Source organism: Schistocerca gregaria, chromosome 4 (assembly GCF_023897955.1).
Source record: "Schistocerca gregaria isolate iqSchGreg1 chromosome 4, iqSchGreg1.2, whole genome shotgun sequence".
Taxonomy (NCBI): Eukaryota; Metazoa; Arthropoda; class Insecta; order Orthoptera; family Acrididae; genus Schistocerca; species Schistocerca gregaria.
In genome coordinates, this window is record NC_064923.1 from 467,471,792 (window position 1) to 467,497,679 (window position 25,888).

Below are 25,888 nucleotides of genomic sequence, written 5' to 3' on the forward strand. Positions count from 1 at the left end.
CATGCGCAGATGGATGCAGCAATCTGCTCCCGTTTCCTATGTGAGCGCTATGCTATCAACTGATGTTAATTATACTGAACAGAAGTAAACGTTTTGTTTTATTATACAAAGCAGTCACAAACACTCTCAAAAGCTTGTAAGGGTGTTGCAGGGTAGATTGTGCTGAGAAATAACTGTTACAAAAAAAACTAGGTACGTTGCGCCTTTTCAAAGATAATTAGCATTGAAATTAGCCAGTCAGGCCACTGCGCGAGCAAATTCAAGCGGAGTGCCTGATACAATTAGTGTCAGCTGACAAAGCACGAGACTGTTCAGCCCTTGCCTCGGGTTCGATCCTTACTACCGCCCGAAGTGCAGTTTTGCTTCGCTTTCTTGTACAAGCTTTGCAGACTGTTTCTGATCACCCTGTGTGTATTATCAACATATATTTTCTACTGTTGTTTAAATATGAACCACAACTGATTTAAAAGTTATATAAAATCGAAAGGTCATAAGATCCTTTATATTATTTTTGTCAGTTGTTATATGGCACACTTCTGTGTTTTTTAAAATGATAGACCGAAGTTTGCTTAAATATTACTAAATTTCATGTTAACTGAACTTTCATGAAGCAGCTTGCAAACTATTTTCAATAGAGGTGCAATTCGCAGTAAAATAAAATTTAATTAAACACGTTCATCATGAAATCTGTCACACTTATTAACAAACACTGTAGAACTAATACACCCACTTTTTTCCAAAACAAAAACCCTCCTTTGAAATTTTAAAAATTTAAAGAAGTTTGGTTTGGGAAGATACAGCATTTCAATGAATTTGCTCAAGCAACACATATAATGAACTGAATAAAATGGCATTTTAAAATGAATATTCCAGGCAAGCTGCAAATAGTTTAATTAGTCGTGCTGCCTCCTTACTACAAACTTATCTCGGCTATAGCGTCATTCTTAAGCGAACTTTTCGATGTTACAGTTGACGAGTCTACGTAGCTTTATGCAGTAGAAGTTGTACATAAATGTCAGTTTACATACATAGTTACGTCTAGTTAAAATAAACGCCGATATTTCATCAGTGAGTAAAGTGTTGACTATGTTACTCGACTGTTATAAGTCACGAAATATCTATTTCTGAATAATTTTTTCAGTGAAATACTTTTGGTAGCTAGATTGACAGTTTATTCTCGTTATGCTTTCTGTTTACAGTGTAATCTTTGCAAGTCAGTCACGTTAGTTGTGTTTCATTAATATTATAACCTTGTTATGATTGGTATATATATTTATCTTCTGTTTTCGTTTACTGTGTGTTTTTATTCTCTGATGCAATATGTGCATATATTCCAGTTAGAGGTAAATGTATATGTACATTGGTCTTTATTTACATCTTCTATAAACTTATGTAGAGTCACCAACCGTAAGCCAGCCGCGGTTCTAGGCGCTTCAGTGCGGAACCGCGCGACTGCTACGGTCGCAGGTTCGAACCCTGCCTCGGGCATGGATGTGTGTGATGTCGTTAGGTTGGTTAGCTTTCAGTAGTTCTCAGTTCTAGGGGGCTTATGACCTCAGATGTTAAGTCGCACAGTGCTCAGAGCCATTTGAACCATTTATTTATAACCGATTTCTTTCACGTGGAGTGAGCCACCTCCGGATTTCATTTCGAGGTCCACAAAGTAGATTTTTGGTTTCCAAAGCCACGGAATAGTAAACGTGTTTAGCTTGTCTATAACAAAGATACTGACCTGACTTCGGAGAGGCGGTTGTCGGCAGCGGCGATCTGGCGCACGAGCTCGTCGCGCTCGCGCTCCTTGGCCTGCAGCGTGTCGTTGATGCGCTGCTTCTGGCGCTGGAACTCGCGGTAGAGGTCCCCCTCGAAGTTGGCGTTCGGCTGCGGCTCGACGACGGCGACCGGGTGGACCGCCGGCAGCTGCGGCGGCGGCTGCGGCTGCGGGGGGCCCACGGAGCAGCGGTCCGACAGCGAGTCGCGGCGAGACGAGCGCGCCGTCGTCGCCGTCGAGGAGGCGGTGGCGGGCGAGTCGCGGCCGCGGTGCTCCGGCGTGGACGCCGCCGACGACAGCGCGCCGCCCCCGGCCTTGCGGTCGGGGCTGCGCGACTGGCCGCGCACCGGCCGCTTCGCCGTGCTGGCCCCCGCCGGGCTCGGCGGCTGGAACTCCGAGTACGAGGTGCTGAGGAAGACGTCGCCGTCGTTCTCGAACAGCCGGTCCACGCTGGTGTTCATCAGCTTGTTGTTCTTGTAGCCCGTGAGGTGAAAGCTGGCGAAGGAGGAGCGCGACATGGCGTGGTGGCCGCTGAGGATGTCGCCGGTGGAGAGCGCCATGACGACGGGGTTTGCGAGCCCGGCGCCCGCGCGATGCGGCCCCGCGCCCGCGCCCTGCTGCTGCTGGTGGTTCTGCTGCTGTTGCTGCTGGAGGCCGTGCGGCAGCCCGTCCAGCGCCGGCAGCAGCGAGCGCGACATGATGTCGGCGGCCGAGCGGGGCCGCGTGAACGGCATCGCCGAGTGCGGGAACTGCTTCGGCTTGATGGGCGTCACCAGCATGTGCTCCGTCCAGGAGGTCTCCAGCGACGGCCGCTCCAGGCGCACGATGTCCACGTTGAGCGTGCGCTGCTCGAACGGCACCGAGAACGTGTCGGCCGGGATGCTCTGCAGCCACGACAGCAGGCTCAGGTCGGAGTCGCTGTAGCCCACGGATCCGTCCAGCAGGCGCGAGAAGGTCATTTCCTGCTGCTGGGACTCCTTGTTGCCCGTCGCCTTCGCCTGGCAGTAATTGACGCACGACTCGTACAGTATCCCCTTGATGATGAGATGTATGAGGCGGTCGTTCTTCGCGGTCGGCGTCGGCTCCACGATGCCGGCCGCCGTCTTCTTGATGCACGGTAGGAACTGCTCGACTAGTGGGTACACCTCGCGGAAGCACTGCACGCGCGCGTTGCTCGGGTTCCAGTCTTTGTATTGCAGATGGTCGGAGAGCCGCGGCAGCGTCAGCAGCAGGCAGAGGTTGGAGTAGTCCTCCTTCGAGGGCGCGACGCGCTCCAGCTCGTTCAGCACCTTGACCACGTCCTCGACGGCGCTGTCCACGGAGGTGGGCGCCGCCGTCGGCGAAGTCGCCAGCAGCGCCTCCGACTTGATGCACAGCAGCTCGACGTACTTGTGGCGCAGCACGGCGTAGCGGAACCGGCGCGCGTCGAACGTGGGCAGCGCCTCGAGAGGCTGGATGAACTCGAGCACGTCATCCCACTGGCCGTCGAGGATGAGCTGCCGCAGGAAGAGTACGTCGTCCGAGTAGTTGCCGTTGATGACGCCCGTCTCGCGCTCCAGCGACAGCTGGCTGATGTGCAGGTCGCGCGAGTGCAGGAAGTCCAGCGTCAGCCGGACCACGTCCTCCTCGCGCAGCGTCAGGTGCGCAGAAGGCATCACGTACCGTATCCGCAACCTGCCAAACACACCCGCTGTTATACTTAACTGCTCTACAACGACGTACTTAGAGCTAGGGGGCAGACACAAATGACACGGCAGTTTAAATTAATACTAACTGGCTTCCAGCGCTAAATAGACAACGACGTATACGCTCGTTTGGTGCAAGAGATTTATGTACGGGAGTAACGTCTTGCATTTAGAAGGCTGTAGCGAATCAAGGAGAGGCTAGCCTTTCGTACAACACAAATATATATACAACTAGTTGAGAAACCGGGCGTTGCCTGGGACAGAATACATGGTATAGGATAAGGCATGAGTACCATTCTACTTATGAGATGCAAACACACGTATATCTAATTAAGGACATTATGAATGCAGTTATCCTGTTAGCAAGGTGCGCGACAGTGGGTGTGTGTGAACGGCAAAAATCCGCGAAATATTGAGCAATAATTATTCTTAGACAAAGCTAAATAATATATGACTTATGAACTTTACCGTAAAAAATGTTTTTATTCTTTCATTCACGATGCAATATGCTCACGAAGAGTACTGCAAAAGAAGAATAATTGACGAAAATACGCTAAATCATGAGAAGGATTGTAATTACGAAGAATAAGCGAAATGTTTATCCGAAAACAGTGTAGTGTGCAGTTCTATTATTCATTTGTCACGTACGAGTATTTTTATCTTTTAGTCTATCTGGATGCTTCTCCTGTGTCTCTCTGTTGATCGTCGACAAAGTGTGATTGACGAAAACACACACAAACTAAAAAATGATCTATTAATAACATGTTATTAAGTCTGAATGACGAAATCGCGCAAGCATCCTACTACGTCGGACGAAGGAAAAAATAAACGCACTTTCAAATGTACATTGTTAAGTTCGTTTTCATAGACTTTTCCTGAGAGTATTTATTGCTCCACGTTTTGCGGATGTTTGCTCGCCACGCTCACCCACTCCCACGCACCGCGACCAAATTCCCTTACAAAAAGCGTTAGATCAAGGGCTACCTACCATCGTAACCACGAGAGGGTGGCAATAGGTGACCATTGAGAAAAGTCTGTCAGTACGTACGTATACGCACACACACACACACACACACACACACACACACACACACACACACACACTCACACTCACACATACACACACACACAAACTTTTTTTTCTACATAGATACAGATAAAAAGAAAATACATGGCGGTTCAAAATCGATGGATGGATTATAAGCGGCTATAATTATTTAAAGCATAGCCGTACACATAATGTAAAGGTAAATTCAAAGCTTTGGTCGTCGCACCAGTGCAAGGACGCGGGCCCATATGCGGCGATGTGTAATTGAAGAATTTGTCCGCCTTTCGTTTGAACGAAGACCATGGAAATCAATGTAAGGAGCCAGAGGAAGCTTGAAAAGCCACAAAAGTTTGGTGTGTTCACAAACCAATATTTTCCAAACCGTTGGATCGGTCGCACCTAAGATGCCATGTTCTGCTCTTGGCCATCTTAATATACCGACCTGATACCCACGTAGTTCTTTTTATGGGGTTGTGTGAAAGACCATCCGTATGTGCCCCTTTTGGCGAAAACAGCTCCACTTACATGTTATCCCTGTGACCAAGGAGAGTAATAGAGACCACCTATACAATACGTGAAAAATGTTTCTTTTACGTTCTCTGTAATTCTTGTCGTTGTATCGCTACCCATTATATAGTTACAGCCATTTAAAATCACCACATTCGTTTGGTATTGCATTGTACCTACGGATGCTACAAAGCAACAGAGACGAGCGCAGTACTACGTGAGGCTGAGGCGATAACACTAGAAGCAATGATGGAGAACAAATAAAGCAAGAAGAGAGGAAAATACTAATGAAAATTCTAGGCCCTGCCTGAGGTGGTGGTGAGGTGCACGCAAAGATATAGGGAAGAACTGTACCAGACCTCGAGGACACTACCAGGAGAACTCGACAGGAAAGGGCAAGATTTGAAGGACATCGTGATCAGGATGACTATGGAGAAAACTATCGAAAGATTATGGAGAACAACAACTAGTACAAGAGAGAAACAGGGAGCCAAGTTGTTTGTTAAACTCGGGTGGTGTTAGTTGGAGCCGGGAGAGAAGGTGGAAGGAAATCAAAACTAGAGAAGCAAGTACACATTGACTAGTATTCCAGAGATCAACGACGGTGAACGATACAGGAAAATAACAATTGTGCAGTGAAGAGAATAGGATATTGAAGATCTCTGACGCAGAGCGCGAGAGAATAAGATTTTGGGATGAGAAAAAAAAGACGAGAAGAAAATAGCACTCATGTAAGGGATACAAAGATCCTACACATACTGTAACGAAAGAACATGAAGAGGTACCTTATCTTTGTCGTGTAGGGCCAACTGTTGGGAGACCTGGATACATTTATGGAGTCGCCTCACTTTGAAACAACCGATCTGGCGGGAAGTTATCTGCAACCACAATCTACTGCAGGGCACTGTATATAGCCTGTGTAACATCGAGGGCATGGTGCTGTGAAGTTTAATACGAACTGACAACAATCAGTCAACAAGAGCAAGTTTACTTTCATACAATATTAACGGACGGAACCGTAAAATTTCATAAGTGATTCATCGTATTTTAAGACAGGTATCCAAGCTATTTCCGGGTCCACGCTTGTTCTGTATATTCTTGAGAGATTAGTATTGAGGGAATTATTACTGAAACAGGAAAAGTTTGTAATCTGCTATTAGAAACATTTGTTTCGACTTTCTTTAATTCAGAAATGTTTCGATAATACATGTGCAGGTCTTCTCCTTTGCCTTGTATTGCTTCACATTTTAACAGCCTTTTCCTAACTGTAGTTGAAAATTCCCCGGACATAATAAAGTGAGAAAATTCTTGGACAGTGGAGTAGAAGATACGGCAGCAGCAATAAAATATGGCACTTGCTACAGATGCGTTCGACCTACAAGGAAAAACTGCGTACTTGTCTGATGACAGGAATTTCAAAAAACAGACAAACTGGGGAATCGGCAAGTCTGGACAAAGACATGAAGGACCGTCACTTTTGAAAGATTTCACAAGGTAAAGAGAGAAGACCATACCTAAGCGCAGTGGTATCTAAGTGCGTTACTAAGTATGATTTCTAAAGTATGCTACCAGTGAAAGAGGGATGCCAGGGAGAAGAGAGCAATCCTAAATACTACCGTGAAAAAGACCTCTTTCATGCAGACAAATCTCGTTATCCTTTGAGGCAACGTATGGAAGCAGAAAAATGTTTCCGAAGTGTGTAAATGATGTGAAAGTGAAACCTTCTCACATGATGTTTTCAAAAGAATACAAATTTAACGAACCCTTCGGTTTCAAATCAAGGAAAACGCGATATTTGCTTTTAATAAAACTATCAAGAGGAGTAGCTTCAACAATTGACGAAGTCTGTATCGCGTTGATTCACCTCTGGCCCTTATGCAAGCAGTCATTCGGCTTGGCATTGTTTAATAGAGTTTTTAGGTGTCCTGAGGGATACCGTACCAATTGGTGCGTTGGGTCGTCAAAATCCTGAGCGCCGTGGAGGGCCCTGTCCAAAATGCTCCAAACGTTCTCAGTTGAGGGACACCCGGCAATTTTGCTGGCCAAGGCAGGATGTGGCAAGTACGAAGACACGCAGTAGAAACTCTCGCCATGTGTGCGCGGGAATAATTTTGCTGAAATGTAACCCAAAATGGCTTGCCTTCAAGGGCAACAAAACTGGGCTTAGAATATCGTCGACGTACCGCTGTGCAGTAAGGTCGCCGCAGATGACAACCAAAAGGGTCCTGCTATGAAAAGAAACTGCACCCAATACCAATACTTCTGGTTGGCGGGTCTTATGGCGAGCGATAGTCAGGTTGGTATCAGACAGCTGGATGGGCGTCTCCAGACACATCTTCGGCTTGGAATCTCCGTGACTGGAGTAGAACTGTTTTGAGTGACGAGTCTCGCTTCGAAATGAGGCCCGATGACCAGCGAATATGTGTCTAGAGACGCCACCGGCAGTAGTGGGACAGCACTCTGAAAACCTTAAGAAACAGCGTGCTGATTCAAAGTATGTTAACATGCTGAAGAATAAAGACTTGTCAATTCTGCGTCTTTTATTAGACTTCATCAGGGTGGTGGGAAATTTAAAACTGAACGCGGAGGAAAGTAGTTTGTTCTCAGTAGTCATGCACGAAGTTTTCAGATTCTTAAACTGGGGCAACAAAGAAGGAAAATGAGTTAATAGATCGATTCGGAACCACCACCTCTTGCTAACAACACTGCACTGTGTGTCTCTAGGGCATGCAAATTTCAACAGCTAAAGTAAGAAATTTATAGGAGCAGTTTTTCTAGTAGACTGGAAAATAAATTATAATGTACAACGAACGCATAACAAGTAATAGTACAATTTATCAACGACGTCACAGAACCAGATGGGCGGATTTTTTGTATTTAGAGTAGTTAATAATGACTGGTTGAACAAGATAAGATATAAATGAATAAAAATTCCTTGGAGAATTTTTAATGCACAAATTATAGTTTTCAAAAGTACGCATCAGACGTGTGTGAAATGGATGTGTATAAATAGCTTACAGTTGCGGCTGAGAGACTGGGACTTCAAAGGCTAAAAACCCTTCGAAAATGCAAAAGTTACCACTCTCACAGTACTTCGAAAATTTTGAAGTAGTAAGCAGCTTACGTCGCCGTCAGTCAATAGCAAGCAGCAGTAGTCGCAGATTTAACGAAGCCATTACGTTGCACTCTGACGGTGGGATCCTGCTCCAAATAACGGCACGAGACAGCCCTCGAAACTTCGCAGCGAGAACAATATTTCACTGCAGGACGGCGTCTGCAAATTCATCATCAAACTCAATTCTGCGACGACTGTGTGAATTGAAATTTAGAAACTGATCGTTATGATTGTGCGTGTTGAGATCTCACCGCGTTGAGGCACATTCGCTTGTATCATGTAACACGGAAACAAAGATTTGTAGCGACTATATGATGTGTGTTCAAGAAGTACTTGCATCCACTTCTGCGTCACACTGCACGACTCCTCAGCCTAAGTTTTAATGGACGTTAAATGTATTAAGGGCGGACTTGAAGATCCCGGTTTTACGTTTGTGTTCCAGCTGAAAAACAATATTTACACGCTTGACGCGACATCTTTTACGGTTCTAATATGAATTTTGTACGAATAAAACAAATTGCGATAATATGCGTTCGGAACGACTGGCAGACTCCACACCAGTGATAAACGCAGCCTTAGTCAATAAAGAGCGTCACATCGCTTACTAATGGCTGTTCACGCACTAAGCTAAATCGCTGATTTCATATGCACTAGTTGGTAAAACTGCTGACTGTATTGAGGCAGAGCACAAAGTCACTTTGGACAGTGATTCGGAAGTTAATTGGTCTTGTTACTTCAATCAATTTGTGGAAACCACAAATAATCTATTTTCAAGCCATGTGGAGACTGACGATATTGATGTATTGCGTCTAATAATCGTTGGCAGCACAACTTTATACAGCGAACTAATATTTAACATTCATTCATTTAAATTCCACTTTACCGAAGGATTACGTTAACTGCGTGGTATACTTCTCCAAATGACTAGTTCGTAAAGCTCAAGAAGCGGTGCATCGCTTTTGCGACAGGGAGGTAGGGTACACCCAACCCTTCTAGGCAAATATCAGGCTACTTCCTCATCTCTGTCGTGTCAGCAACACACTAGACTGACAAAATATGGACTCGGGTGGAACGAAGTTTAATTATTTCACTGACAGGCTGAACACGGTTCTCACTCGTTATTTAATCACACGTTTGCGACGACTGGGAGGTAATCTGGTTTTAAATAAAAATACATGCAAATCTTTCACCAACTGTCACATTTGCAGGCATGAGAACTCAAGAAAAGGAGGAAGAGGATAATGATGCTTAAAACCCAACTAATTGTGTCCTAATAGCCACAACGCCAAGACACCTCAAAAGACCACAGTTACCTCCATACCGACTGTAACTGTGTCGCGGAAATACGTAATATAGAGGTCTGCTTAGGAGTAAAACACGTCGCATAAGGATACTGCAGGTGTTGGTGGCACTTATAAAGTTTCGCACGAGTTGCTAGGATGCCACAAACACATTTATTACATAGATGAGTTGTTGCTTCTAACAGGTATCAAACGCCAATCCTACACTGAACAGTTTAGCAAAGCACCAAGGTGTAGTAACTTCTTGGCAAAAACCACTTCATAAATCACTAACTATGGATAAATTGAAGGAAATTATAATCATTCTTAAGTTTATACTGATCGCACGTCTTTAAAAAAGCACCACTGTGTTTCAGTGTTACTACCCCTATGAAAACTGAGGCACAGGGACACTGAACATTCCTTAATTTTTTATTGTATTTTTGCAGACCACGTGAGGATGTAAAGAGTTGTAGGAACATTTCACGCACTAATTGCATGTGACTGCCATGGGATGCAATAGAATCCCTTTTTAAATCAAGAAACTGACACCAATACAGAAGTAGAGCATGGAAATTTAGTCTGGCTGCAAAAGCCTACGAACTTACAGTGCTGATGTTTAAAACCTTAGCTCACTTTTGACACACACTAAATACTTTGATGTACACCCTACAACTACGACAACAGCCGATTTTCATACCTGTGCAGTAATTTGTGTTGACTGTATTTCTTTTTTTAAAGTGACGATTACGAAGTTTTACAAAACAGGCTACCACTGAACTCTATGCCTGACAGATCAACGGTCTCGACATGCTTGCTTGAAGTACTCAGCCAATAAGTCTTCGTCCTAATTTGGACATTTTCGGAAAATACTTCGTTTTATGTAATAAATTTATTATACAAAGCCACGAGGAAAATAGCAAAATACAAGCAGCATATTTGCTACATTTCCAAATTAATACGTAAATGATGATATACATGAAAATCATTTTCGCATCCCTGTACCACAACCAAATGGCCAAGTAAAGTTTCCTCACATCATACCGCTTCCTTACCTCCCCGATGAAGACAATAACAGTCTGGTAATCAGCTGTAGTTTGTCAACGGCTATTAGACAGTGGTAAACCGATGCCGTACCTACAAATACACTTTCAACCTATTACCGACCATTTTGCGAAAGTTATGAGTCTCATATGAGCGACAGTCAACTTTTTAATTCTCATTTCCAAAAAAAATAACGTTACGTAATTACAGAATTGATGCCAGTTCTTAGCAATCGTGATCTCACTAAGACTATCATAAATGAAGGAACGCGGTCTAAATCACTATTTTTATTCACGACTATACTCTGTAGTACTACAGCTTTGTAAATTTTAATTTTTATTTGAGCGCCTCTTTCTCCTTTTCCAACCTGGACCTGAAGATGGTCGGCAGCGCAATCGAAACCGGTAGTTGTGAATGAAATGATACTGTGATACAGGCGGTGTTTATTTTCTTCTTCTTCTTCTTCTTCCACATAGGCCTACTAAGGACCACGGCATTCAACTGTTGTGTTTGGAGAGGGTTTTGACGTTCGGCCAGTAGCTTTGGCTGTGCTGTTCCTTCCTCTCCTCTACTGGTGGACTGCCCTCGATTACAATTTGCTTTCGCATTTTCCTGAGAAATGCATGGTCTTTCCAATCACTTTGGTACCTTTAATTTCCTGCGGATCTTTTCTCACTTCCCTCTACCATGGTGATTTGGTCTCCCTCTTTTGCTTTTATTCGAGAAGCTGTCAGGTCAACCTTCTGGGCCGGCCCCCTGTGCGGTTCTAGGCGCTGCAGTCTGGAACCGCGTGACAGCTGCGGTCGCAGGTTTGAATCTTGCCTCGGGCATGGATGTGTGTGATGTCCTTAGGTTAGTTAGGTTTAACTAGTTTTAAGTTCTAGGGGACTAATGACCTCAGAAGTTGAGTCCCATAGTGCTCAGAGCCATTTTTTTTTTTCAACCTTCTGGGATGCATCCTGTAGACATGTCCATATGAGGCTAAACGTCTCTTCCCAGCCACGTCGATATTTTTTTCCCAATTTGTTGAGCACCTGGTTTGGATGTCTTATGTTCTTTATCTTCCTTGACTAGTCTCATCAACTTCCTCATAATCACACTAAGATTGTTTGTAGGTAAATGTCTGCAGTCCGGGTACAAATCGAAATCCCCGCACCACAGTTCCGCAGCACCCCATTTTCACCAAACATTATTAAAATTCAGTACTGTACGGTAATTCGGTTTATTTGCAGGGGAAAATTGCTGCAACAATCCATGCTGAGTTGGTTGAAGTGTGTGCCAACAATGCACAACCATATGAAGCAGTGGTTAGGAGATGCTGACACTTAAAATATATTCACAAACAAGTGTGTACGAAGAAGAACGAAGCGACAGAACAATTTTCTACGAATAACCGAAAACGTCGCCATGGTTCTCGGACACAGGCGTTATCACAGTCGAGGCGATGGTGGAAAAAGTGAAATTCAGTCATTTGTCAGTTTTAAACGTCCGCTTCCTTAGCTAGGTTATCAATGCGTTTCACAGCTATTAAACCTGAGTTTAACTCCTGGTTCTGTCACGGATTTTCCACAGGTGGAAAAAATTGAACTGGCTGCATTTAGTCTCGTGATACTATTTGATTTAAAAGTAGCTACTTCTAACTAGGAGAACACAGCAAGTGCCATAACTCGATTTCCCAAAAACTTTGACCAGTGGAAGAGGGGTCAAAATAAGCGAACACATGTCTCGGCTGATCCGTCGGTACTTGACCGTTCCTGAGAGTTTGCCATTTATCTACCCATGTCTGCAGAAGGTTACTGCAAGATTAATTTTTTTGCAATGTATATTGAAATAACACTGTCCTTATACGTTTACTATTTTTATGTCTAGTGAATGAATTAAGAAACTATAAATGAATGGAAAAATATTTTAAAAGTGTTCTCGGTGCAATACCTGTAGTGTCTCTTGATGGATAAACATTCGGAAAAGTGATCCGTTATGCGTGGTTTTCCGCGAAGTTATTGCCAAAGCGTGAAATCTCCGGCACTGTTGACGACTCCAACCCCCCCCCCCCCCCCCACCTCCGGGAGATTTATGCGAAGAAATGTAACTGTTGCAAACGTTCGCTTCGTGTGATGGTCGCAGTGTTAAGAATTTCTATGTACCGATTGTTTCTACGATCTGTATAATCCGTAGGAATGCAACAGATCTTCCGGAAGAATAAACATAAGAAGAATTAAATATAAGAATATGAGAATTTCAAAAGATTGCCTTAAAATACACATATATACCATATAATAAACGTATAACAGTTACGGTGAAACCCAGTTGTAATTCTGCAATTAACATAACGTCCCTGTATCCTCAAACTTTATGAGAAAAATTCTTGTTGAGCCTGTCTATGTACATGGGTAGATAAAGGAAAAAAACAAAACGAAGAGAAATAACAACCTGGTTTCGGAAATGAAACGCGAAAGTGAAAGGGCGCGACGTTAGCCACTTGGGCTCCAGTTGTGCTACGCTAACCGTCCGCTGAAAGGCATCTCAGATACAGGGTGTACATAAAATCCGGGAACACTCAATTATTGCACAAGAACCAAGCATTGTACAGTTATCATACATATGTCATTTTGACAAGAAACACAAAGTTTTTTTTCCGTGTATACCGCCACATCGTAGTTCAGTAAGTAGTTCCCATGCTGGGATGCGTATGGCAAGAATTCGAATACCGTATTGACGTCTGGCGCTAGTCGCAAACATGACGAGCTTTCTGTGTGTTGGAGTTAGACAAAAACAAGTGTGCTAGAGCTGTTCAATGGATATTTAGAACCAAGTACTGTAAGACACTACCAACAAGGAAGGCCATTTACCAATGCCACAACAAATTCTTTACGACGGGTTGCTTGTAACTGGCAAAGAGAAGAGGATGTCCCAGTGTGAGTGAAGTGAATGTGGAGCGCGTACGAGAGAGATGTTGCAGCAATGGCTGATGCCTCAAATGCAATCGTACTCTCCGTTCATCTTGCAGCAGAATGGGGCTCCACCCCAATTTCATCGTGAAGTACGTGGGTACCTGAACCCGGAGCTGCCGCGTCGATGGATCGGCCGTGCTACAGAAGGGGACAGCTGTTTCATGAAATTTGCCTCCCCGAACACCAGATCTCACTCCGTGTGACTTTTTTCGGAGGGGATACATTGAAGATCTGGTGCATGTACTGCCTCTACCACGTGATGCAGCAGAGCTCCGGGAAAGAATACAGGAAGCGACTGCCACACTCGACGATGCCATGCTGGGATGGGTATGACAAGAATTCGAATACCGTATTGACGTCTGCCGGATCACTCATGGTTCGCATATCGAATGTTTGTAAAACTTTCAGAATTTCTCTTCAAAATGTAATATGTATGACATCTGTACAATGTCTAGTTCTTGTGCAACAAATAATTGAAAGTTTTCGCGGACTATGTACACCCTGTACGTCGAAAACTTTGACCGTCATTTTCTCAGAAACGATCGAAATGATCTACGGATAAACCGAGACAATGTTCGCTTATTTTGACACCTTTTGACACCTTTTCCACTGGAACCCCCCATGAACCATGGACCTTGCCGTTGGTGGGGAGGCTTGCGTGCCTCAGCGATACAGATGGCCGTACCGTAGGTGCAACCACAACGGAGGGGTATCTGTTGAGAGGCCAGACAAACGTGTGGTTCCTGAAGAGGGGCAGCAGCCTTTTCAGTAGTTGCAGGGGCAACAGTCTGGATGATTGACTGATCTGGCCTTGCAACATTAACCAAAACGGCCTTGCTGTGCTGGTACTGCGAACGGCTGAAAGCAAGGGGAAACTACAGCCGTAATTTTTCCCGAGGACATGCAGCTTTACTGTATGATTAAATGATGATGGCATCCTCTTGGGTAAAATATTCCGGAGGTAAAATAGTCCCCCATTCGGATCTCCGGGCGGGGACTACTCAGGAGGATGTCGTTATCAGGAGAAAGAAAACTGGCGTTCTTCGGATCGGAGCGTGGAATGTCAGATCCCTTAATCGGGCAGGTAGGTTAGAAAATTTAAAAAGGGAAATGGATAGGTTAAAGTTAGATATAGTGGGAATTAGTGAAGTTCGGTGGCAGGAGGAACAAGACTTCTGGTCAGGTGACTACAGGGTTATAAACACAAAATCAAATAGGGGTAATGCAGGAGTAGGTTTAATAATGAATAGGAAAATAGGAATGCGGGTAAGCTACTACAAACAGCATAGTGAACGCATTATTGTGGCCAAGATAGATATGAAGCCCACACCTACTACAGTAGTACAAGTTTATATGCCAACTAGCTCTGCAGATGATGAAGAAATTGAAGAAATGTACGATGAAATAAAAGAAATTATTCAGATAGTGAAGGGAGACGAAAATTTAATAGTAATGGGTGACTGGAATTCGAGTGTAGGAAAAGGGAGAGAAGGAAACATAGTAGGTGAATATGGATTGGGGCTAAGAAATGAAAGAGGAAGCCGCCTAGTAGAATTTTGCACAGAGCACAACTTAATCATAGCTAACACTTGGTTTAAGAATCATGAAAGAAGGTTGTATACGTGGAAGAACCCTGGAGATACTAAAAGGTATCAGATAGATTATATAATGGTAAGACAGAGATTTAGGAACCAGGTTTTAAGTTGTAAGACATTTCCAGGGGCAGATGTGGACTCTGACCACAATCTATTGGTTATGACCTGTAGATTAAAACTGAAGAAACTGCAAAAATGTGGGAAATTAAGGAGATGGGACCTGGATAAACTGAAAGAACCAGAGGTTGTACAGAGTTTCAGGGAGAACATAAGGGAACAATTGACAGGAATAGGGGAAAGAAATACAGTAGAAGAAGAATGGGTAGCTCTGAGGGATGAAGTAGTGAAGGCAGCAGAGGATAAAGTAGGTACAAAGACGAGGGCTGCTAGAAATCCTTGGGTAACAGAAGAAATATTGAATTTAATTGATGAAAGGAGAAAATATAAAAATGCAGAAAATGAAGCAGGCAAAAAGGAATACAAACGTCTCAAAAATGAGATCGACAGGAAGTGCAAAATGGCTAAACAGGGATGGCTAGAGGACAAATGTAAGGATGTAGAAGCTTATCTCACTAGGGGTAAGATAGATACTGCCTACAGGAAAATTAAAGAGACCTTTGGAGAGAAGAGAACCACGTGTATGAATATCAAGAGCTCAGATGGCAGCCCAGTTCTAAGCAAAGAAGGGAAGGCAGAAAGGTGGAAGGAGTATATAGAAGGCTTATACAAGGGCGATGTACTTGAGGACAATATTATGGAAATAGAAGAGGATGTAGATGAAGACGAAATGGGAGATACGATACTGCGTGAAGAGTTTGACAGAGCACTGAAAGACCTGAGTCGAAACAAGGCCCCCGGAGTAGACAACATTCCATTAGAACTACTGACGGCCTTGGGAGAGCCAGTCATGACAAAACTCTACCAGCTGGTGAGCAAGATGTATGAGACAGGCGAAATACCCTCAGACTTCAAGAAGAATATAATAATTCCAATCCCAAAGAAAGCGGGTGCTGACAGATGTGAAAATTACCGAACTATCAGTTTAATAAGCCACGGCTGCAAAATACTAACGCGAATTCTTTACAGACGAATGGAAAAACTGGTAGATGCAGACCTCGGGGAGGATCAGTTTGGATTCCGTCGAAATGTTGGAACACGTGAGGCAATACTGACCTTACGACTTATCTTAGAAGAAAGATTAAGAAAAGGCAAACCTACGTTTCTAGCATTTGTAGACTTAGAGAAAGCTTTTGACAATGTTGACTGGAATACTCTTTTTCAAATTCTAAAGGTGGCAGGGGTAAAATACAGGGAGCGAAAGGCTATTTATAATTTGTACAGAAACCAGATGGCAGTAATAAGAGTCGAGGGGCATGAAAGGGAAGCAGTGGTTGGGAAAGGAGTGAGACAGGGTTGTAGCCTCTCCCCGATGTTATTCAATCTGTATATTGAGCAAGCAGCAAAGGAAACAAAAGAAAAATTTGGAGTAGGTATTAAAATTCATGGAGACGAAGTAAAAACTTTGAGGTTCGCCGATGACATTGTAATTCTGTCAGAGACGGCAAAGGACTTGGAAGAGCAGTTGAACGGAATGGACAGTGTCTTGAAAGGAGGATATAAGATGAACATTAACAAAAGCAAAACGAGGATAATGGAATGTAGTCAAATTAAATCGGGTGATGCTGAGGGAATTAGATTAGGAAATGAGACACTTAAAGTAGTAAAGGAGTTTTGCTATTTAGGAAGTAAAATAACTGATGATGGTCGAAGTAGAGAGGATATAAAATGTAGACTGGCAATGGGAAGGAAAGCGTTTCTGAAGAAGAGAAATTTGTTAACATCGAATATAGATTTATGTATCAGGAAGTCGTTTCTGAAAGTATTTGTTTGGAGTGTAGCCATGTATGGAAGTGAAACATGGACGATAACTAGTTTGGACAAGAAGAGAATAGAAGCTTTCGAAATGTGGTGCTACAGAAGAATACTGAAGATAAGGTGGATAGATCACGTAACTAATGAGGAGGTATTGAATAGGATTGGGGAGAAGAGAAGTTTGTGGCACAACTTGACTAGAAGAAGGAATCGGTTGGTAGGACATGTTTTGAGGCATCAAGGGATCGCAAATTTAGCATTGGAGGGCAGCGTGGAGGGTAAAAATCGTAGAGGGAGACCGAGAGATGAGTACACTAAGCAGATTCAGAAGGATGTAGGTTGCAGTAGGTACTGGGAGATGAAGCAGCTTGCACAGGATAGAGTAGCATGGAGAGCTGCATCAAACCAGTCTCAGGACTGAAGACAACAACAACTTCCACTGGGCAAAGTTACTGGGAAAGAGGGTTATGGAAACTGACAACTAAAGAGCGCTGTGCGGACCCCACGCCCTTCCGTATCACATGCGAATGACGCCATTGGCATAGGATGAGACGGTCGGTCAGTACAGAATGCATGACGCGGTCAGTCAGCACAGAATTGCCAGTAAGGGCCGGCACGCAGAGTTGGTCTGTCTTCAACATGTTGCACGACATTTTGAGAAAGACAAAGGGTGGCCGTCAGCTGGGTTTTGCGCATGCTCACACTTCAGAAAGCGCACCAATGCGAGGCAGCTGCGCAATAGTTGTAGCTGTCACAGGAAAATCCAGATGGTTTCTGTAACCATATATTCAACAAGCACGAGCAATTCGTGCATCACTACGACCCCTAGACAGCCCTAATCGGGCTAGGTGATACTGAGTGCCTTTTGGGATTGACATGACGTGCTGCTAACAGTTTATGTGCGAATGGGGCAAACCGAAAGGAGCATATTATCGAAAACTTCTGGCGAGGTTACGGGAGGCAGTGAAGACGACGCTGTCCGAGGGGGTGTTTTTCCTCTACAATGCCCTAGCTCGTTCTTCACACTATACCATCACATATGCTGCTTCTTTGGACGAAATTTTGCCCCCCCCCCCCACCCCCTCCCCACCCCCGACCCAGCCTCCTGCCGTAGTACCAAGGGACTTCTTGCTACATCCTGGAATGATAGTGTGATAGACTTTTATTATCAAAGTCTCCACCAAGAGGTCCATCATTGACAAGAATGTGTCGCTTTGATGGGCGGAGATGCACAGAAGATTCACTATCAAATTTAAAGGCCGCTAAACATTACAACAGCTCTTTGGACTTCCTAAATATAGTCTGAAAAATGGTACGATTAGGAACCTGGAATGTTACACGTTGCTGGCGACACGTTAACTCGGTGTGCACCCTGGCGCATAAAATGCCGACCCACATGAGGAAGGGAGAGGCAATCTGTAGTACACGGCCCCTGCGCCGCTCGACGCCGCGCCTGGTAGCCCAACACGTCCGCTGGATGGCTGCTCGCAAAAACAGCCTCTGTCACCAAGTGTCATGCGGCGTGTAATGCAAATGCACGACGCAGCGCTTATGCCCTAACAGAATGCTGCACCCACATCGCTCACTGTAATGTTTCAGCACGCACATACAGTTACCAGAGTTGCTAATACGCAAGGTAATTTTCAAAACTGGGAACAAACTGCTTGGAGATGGTCAGTGACAAGTGGAGGCAAAGCATTTGGATCACGGATTTACTTCAAACTTTGTACACTTTTACGCGATTTCGATAAAAACGCAAAAGAAGTTTTACGCGTCAATGACGTACCGCTACGTCGCAGCCCTGAACATGAGATGGCGGCGGTCATGTGGTTAGCGTTCAAGCTCCGAAATCAGTCGATCACTGGATCAAGTCCTGCTCATGTTGTTTTTAATTTTTTTTCGGCACTAGTCACATTTCATACATATTACATTTGAAGGGCAATATGCTGAAAGGACACGTGTATCTGCATGAAATTGTACTGGATTTCCGATGTTATTTCGCTACTTACTAATTTTCACTATCACAAAATATTATGCGATTTTTATTTCTATAGGTAAGTTAAAAATGCTATTAAGCGTCATCAAACTTGTTTGTATTTGACAACGAAAGAGAATTGCTTCTCGTGACGATACTATTAAATCACATTCAATCGAACATCGCCAATTTTCAGCACAGGTACTTATGAAAATGTTGCGTTTAGGCGTGGTTTGCACCCAAATTGTCGCAAGACAGAGAAATTTTTCAAAAGTCAACGAGCTTTGTTTTTTTCCTCTCAGAAACTGAAGATTTCTTGTGCATGCGGGACAACTGCGTTAATTCGATGCACTGGATGCAAACTGCTTTTATGTTTTCCGTATGAGAAAATATCATTCTGCAACTTGTAACGTCGACAGGAAATCAGGCAGTTAAACATACATTACCCTCATATTCTGGCATATTGCAACTCATTGTCTTATTGAATAAAGTTAATTACACCTTCATTTATCGATGTTTCATCTGGGCTTTCAAAGCCTGTCTCTCGTCTTTGAAACATCTGTCTGCAGATCGAAGCGTCCAGGTGCAAAGCAGTTCTCGGTATCTTATCCGATTGCAGATTTAATGGATATCGGGAATCACGACAGGTATGTACATTCAGGAAAAATTTAAGCGTTTGGTCGTTTACCTGTCGAGAGTTTTAAATATAATATCTGTTCTGATAATAAAAATTAGCAGAACAGCCAAATAACAATGGAAATTCAGTGAAATTTCAAGCAAATTTACGTGTCTTTTAATCATATTATCTCTAAAAGTAGAATGTATGAAGTATTACTAGTACTAAAAAAACTAAATAAAAGAACATTAGTGGGGCCCGATACAGCGACCCACCAATTACGGAGATTGGACGTTAAGCACATGATAGCGCAAGGCATCAGTCCATCAATCACGCGTAAAACTTCTCTTGCGATTTACTCTAAATCGCCCAACTAGTACGCCTTACTAACTGCACACTACGTTGTCCTAATGGTGTAGTTAAAAGTGTACAGAATCTGAATTAAATTCATGATCAGAGTGTCGTGGCCTCCCCTCGTGGGAAGGGAAACATTTAATAACATATTAAGAAAAATGCCCTTGAGCCTGTTGAGTTCTATACATTCCTTCGAATTCCGAAGTCATCACGGATAAGCGACTCCCTGGCACAATCTGTAAGAGGGAGACTCTTCCACAATTGCTGCTCTTGCAAGTTACGTATGAGAATGATTGATTAGTTGAGGGGAGTTACGAAACTAAACAGCGAGATCATCAGTTCCGCGATTCCAAAACGCTACGTAAGCACAACGTCGGTGAATTTTGGAAGATAGGATATCAGAGATTGGCTAAAGTAAAGCTGTGAGGACAGGTCGTGAGCCGTGATCGGGTAGAGCTCTTGCCCGTGGAAGGCAGAGGTCCCGGGGATCGAGTCTCAGTCCGGCACACAGTTTTAACCTGCCACGAAGTTTCATATCAGCACACACGCCACTTCGGAGTGAAAATTCTTTCCACAGAAACGTTATCTACGATTTGTTCACAAACCAGACTAGCTACAAGAGCGGAAGGCCATGAAAGGGAAGCAGTAGTTGAGAAGGGCGAGAGACTGGGATGTAGCCTATGCGCCCATTTCAGTATATATATAGAGTAAGCACTACAGGAAACTCAAACAAAAAAAAATTTGGAGAAGGAATTATAGTTCATGGAGAACAAATAAAAACGTTGATGTTGGTAGAGGGCATTGTTATTCTGTCAGAGATGGCAAAGGGCTTAGATGACCAATTGAATGGAACGGACAAAGTCTTGAAATCTTGTTATCAGATAAACAACAACAAAAGTAAAACAACGATAAAGGACTGTGGTTGAATTAAGTTAGGTGATGGTGAGGAAATCAGTCTTCAAAGTAGTAGACGAATTTTCCTACTTTAACAGCAAATCAACTGGCAATTGTAGAAAGTGAGAGGATATATAAAATGCAGACTGGCAATCGCAAGAAAAGCTCGACATCATTCTTGAATACATTCATGGGAGTACCGGGAAAGTATTCTCGCCGAAGGGACCCGAACAGTAACCCACTTGCACTCTCTTCCATGCTAAGGAGAAGTGCTGCAACGTCACTAGTTTACAATAGAGTACAATAACGAAAGACAGTAAGTGGCTATGTGCAAACAAATCTCTTCAAACTTTGAAGGCACTTCAGGTACAGAATAATAAAGAATGTAAGGAACTAACACGAGGTTATAATTAATAATTCGGTCCTGTGAGCATCGATGGCTGAAGAATCACTAACGATGCAGAGGCAACTAAGTAGGTCAAGTTCTCCACATTTATAATTGTCAACATTGGATCTTAACTGAGCAGACAATTAACCAAGGTTGTAATTACTCATTTATCAATAGCCTTTGACAATATTGTACAATATCTCCGTGTCTTAAATTTGTTTGCCGAAGAAGTAATGAGGAAACTGAGACAAGGTTTTAGAAAAGTGATTAAAATTTTAGGGAAATGGATACGAATGGCAGTGAGAATTGAAGAGCCTTTGACCGAAGATAAGGAAGACGCAGGAGAAGTGTAAAATGTAATGAGGAATCACACTCGGCGAACGATAAACAAAGCTACGACAAATGTGGTGAGAAGTAGAAAACAGATTAAATGATTTATGAATAGCAGAATTGGAGAAGTAACTTTAGCAGACAAGAAATAACTGTCGTATCTGAGAAACAAGACGACAGAACGCTCTGCGTGTGTCAATCATAGCATTCTGTCGAGAAGAAACGTGAAGTACGAGAGGCGTTAGATAAGTAATGCAACACTTTTTTCTCAACAGATTTCTGTGAAAAAAAATGCGCAATTTGTGATGGGACGTAGTGGAATATTCCCGCTTCAGCCCCTATAGTTCAAGTAATTCCTACAGTTGGCGGCGCTATACGTAGCCTTCAAAATGGCGTCTGTAACGGACGTGCGTCCCAAGCAGAGAAATGCCACTGAGTTTCTACTGACGGGAAACAAGAGCACCTGAGATATTTATAGGCGTTTGCAGAATGTTTGCGGAGACGTGGCAGTGAACAAAAGCACATAAGACCATAAAGATCAACAAAGGACAAACGTCTACCATCATTACGTCAAAGCAGCGCAAACTTATCCCATCTTCCGCGTTCCGGCCGACACACTCATTCGAGGTGATCGACGGATCACAATGAGACACCTCGCTGCTCAGCTGGACGTCTCTGTAGGTAGTGCCGAGACACTCGTCCACTAGAAGGTGTTTGCCCGATGGGTTTCTCGTCGCCAAATGGAAAAAAAAACATTAAGAGCAAAAAAGGATCATCTGCGCGGAATTTCTTGCGCATTATGAGGCTGATCGTGACAATTTTTTGTCCGACATCGGCACAGGCGATGAAACATGGGTTTATCACTTCGAACCGGAAACAATTGCACCCTCAGCTGGTAAGTTATGTCGACGGTCTTCTGGGACTCTGAAGAGGTTATTCTGTTTCATGTCCTCCCCCATGGTGCAACGATCAACTATTAAGTGTATTGTGCTCCACCCGAGAAATTGAAGAAACTACTTCAGCGTATTCGTCGTCACAAAAATGCAAACGAACTGCTACTACTCCGTAACGACCCAAGGCCTCGCAAAAGTCTGTGGACCTGAGAGCAGCTCACAAAACGTCATCTAACTGTTCTTTCTAATCCTTCATCCTTCCATCTGTCGGCCCAATGGAGGATGCACTCCACGGGAAGCAGTAAGTGGATGACGGGTAGGTTATTGATGCAGCATAACGTTGGCTTTGACCAGGAGAGTGGTAGAATGAGGGCATAGAGACCCTACCAGAAAGGTGGCGTAAGGTCGTCCCATTGAACGGAGACTATGTTGAAAAACAGGGATCTGTAACCATAAGAGTGGGAAATAATTTGATGTATCGGACTCCTCAGTAAAACCAACGAGCTTTCAGAAAAAAAAATGTATTGCATAATTTATTGAACGCCCCACGTATTCCTGAGACACCATCCATTCCGTTAAGTTGCTCTTGCAAGCCCTTTCCCGCCTCTGACAAAATTACAATGCTATCAGGAAGTCTAAACTTCTCTCTGAACTTAAAGTTCTCAATGTACAGATTAAATAACGAAGAGGGTATGCTACAACCGTGTCACTTTCTTCTTAACCACTGCGGGGATACAGGCCCTCGCAGTAGCGTCAGGTCTCCACGATGAGTGTATTGGAATTCTGAATAAAACCAATCTGCTTTCTGAAAAAAATCTATTGCGTTACTTGTTGAACATTCCTCCTATTTGAAGTGTGAAACTAAGACGATATACAAAATAAAGAAAGGGTGCGAGAAAAAAATGTGAAAATCTCGCCAGGAGAAGAGAGAGCTCAGTGGACCATATGCTTGTACCATGAAGTTCACAAGACTATTTCACTAGGTCGTTATTAACTAGGTCAGACACCTCACACAGAGAACGTCCCAGGGTGCTCCAGACAGCTACAACTTCAAGAAAAATCGCTACTCCGCTTTTGGCAAGATCACTACGTAGTTTTTTTTCTGAACAGGTTCTTTATTTAAACTGCAATAATACATATTTTTACACACAAGTTCATTCTTAAACAATCTTGGAACAGACTCTGACTCGTTCGCTTTATGATGATTAAGAGTCCTGACCACCAAAAGCATACTCAACGAAAAACACGAAGTCTCTGTTGGACAGCTCATTAATTTGAAATGTGTGATAAGCAATCACATCTCTATAATTAAAACTCTCCATACCCAGTTTATCTTTAAGATCATCACGACATACTTCAGGTGCGGTAATCCAACCATTACCATGTTGAGCCACATCATTCTTAGTAACTTAAGCTCAGTACATGTACCACGAACACAGATGGGCATTGCAAAACAAGTTGGGAAGCCACATTGTTCGTTGTATTCCCTGAAATATTGTCAGCAGCTTCGTTAACTGGAAGGCGCGAGCGTCGACTCCTCCTAAAATGGTTTCATTATCAGTTGCATTCGTCTACAGAGTCAGCATCTATGATTGATTATACTCATCCATTTATCTGCAAATTTTCACATGAGCTGAATTTTATCGAATTGTTTTGTCGTGACTTTCTGAATAAACAACGAGTGAGGCACCCACTATTTACAGGGTGACATTTATTGAACGATATGAAATAAAATCGTCATAACTTCAGAACGGTTCGTTTTAGGAGGTTCAAACTGCAAGGTTGGCCGCGGGGCATGATGGGAATTAGTATGCGCAGAGCCCACTTTCATTTGGATGGGTTCGTCAATAAGCAAAATTGGCGCATTTTGGGGACTGAGAATCCGCATTTCGCGATCGTGAAGTCTCTTCATCCTCAACGGCTGACTGTGTGGTGTGCCACGTCACGGGATAATTGGTGCGATATTCCTTGATGGCACGGTGACTACCCAACGGTATGTGAAGGTTTTGCAAAATGATTTCATCCCCATAATCCAAAACTACCCTGATTTCGAAAAGATGTGGTTCATGTACGACGGAGCTCGACCCCACCGAAGCAGAAGAGTGTTTGATGTCCTGGAGGAGCACTTTGGGGATCACATTCTGGGTCTGTGGTACCCAGAGGCCACTGGCATGGGCCTCGATTGGCCGCCATATTCTCCTAATCCGAACACATGCGACTCCTTTTTGTGGAGCTATATTAAAGACATGGTGTACAGCATTAACCCCAAAAACAATTGCTGAGCTGAAAACAGACATTTAGGGCGTCGTCGACAGAATCGACGTTCCGACATTTCGCTATTCTTCAGCGCCTCATCGTCGCCAATGAAGGCAGGCATGTCGAATATGTCATAATCTAAATCAAAATATCTTTAGTAACGTTTACTTGTTGAATAAAGTGGATGAGCGCTGTAGTCTGCAACTAATTTACGTTTTTTTTCATATAGTTCAATAGTTGTTACCCTGTAGGTGAGTATTTTGAAAAGGAGCATAACGTGTCCTAGTTAAGAATTTCTCCTACTTAATTCATGAGCTTGTCTAGCAATGTACGAGGCATTCGTATTTACTACGGATGAAATCGCGTTCGTATATACCTTCATTACTACGGTTTCTGTGGTGTTTTATGTACTGCGCTGTAAAAGATCAGTATACGACGTATGAGTCAGAATTACTTGTAACAACATTTTGTAAGTCACAGTGCACATCGTAATAGCCAGAGATATTGTTCTGTAGCTAAGGGCAAAATCCTCCAGCTGACTGCCACTAAAACGAAATATTCTTATACGAATACGATTTTCTGCTGCTGGTTGCGAGCATTCGGATCTTTGAAAAGCGGCTTTAACGGCGAGAATGATTTTGGAGAACTGCGGAGGATCTACAAAAGCCTCAGTAGAAATCCCTACGGACATTCTCCAAATCCGAATGTGTTTTATATGGTAACGATCTTGATGCATTTTTAAGACCGATCACTTTCCAGATGTTTCCGCAGGAGCTGTAAAGATATCAAAGAAACCTGAGGAACAGTTCGATAGAGATCTTTGAGAAAACTCGTAAAAACTGAATGCGGTACGCCGCCACCGAATGATTCACGCATTATACTCGCTACGGCGTCGTTTGCACGCGGTTCCTCTCCCTACCTAATGTCTGCCTGGCGGTCATGAATAAGACAGAGTTTAGAGAAGCGATGGAAGCCAGCGGGCTGAAGAATCACCACGAGTGGATGTGGCAGCAGTGATGGATGGGCCAGACGTTCTATTGGGTTACTGGAGAAAAAGTGCCGGGTCGTGGGTGCGGTTCCACCTCGACGGCGGGAGACTGCGTAGCACCGGCCAGGGAAATGGGAGGAGTGCGGGAGTGGGGTGGCAGGGTGAGCAGAGCAGTTTGGGGAGAACTCAGGGAATCAATTGCGAAAAGGGTTTGCAATGAAACTGTAACGCTAAAGAGCTCTACACGTAACATGTTCCCATAAAACAATGAGGAACGTAGCGTAAAACAACGCGCCAATTACTTTTTTCAGACATTTCAGCCAACCGGT

At 43.6% G+C, this 25,888-nt stretch overlaps 1 protein-coding gene across 2 annotated transcripts in view; it reads right to left on the reverse strand.

The window, feature by feature from the left end:
• The window catches only part of LOC126268205 (WD repeat-containing protein 47), a 635,268-nt gene that overhangs the window by 334,610 nt on the left and 274,770 nt on the right, over positions 1-25,888 (reverse strand). For both annotated transcript variants that reach the window (XM_049973832.1, XM_049973831.1), the window contains one exon: positions 1,733-3,442. In XM_049973832.1, the coding sequence (XP_049829789.1) occupies positions 1,733-3,423 (1,691 nt within the window). In that variant the 5' untranslated portion in view covers positions 3,424-3,442. The remainder of the gene's footprint in view (positions 1-1,732; positions 3,443-25,888) is intronic.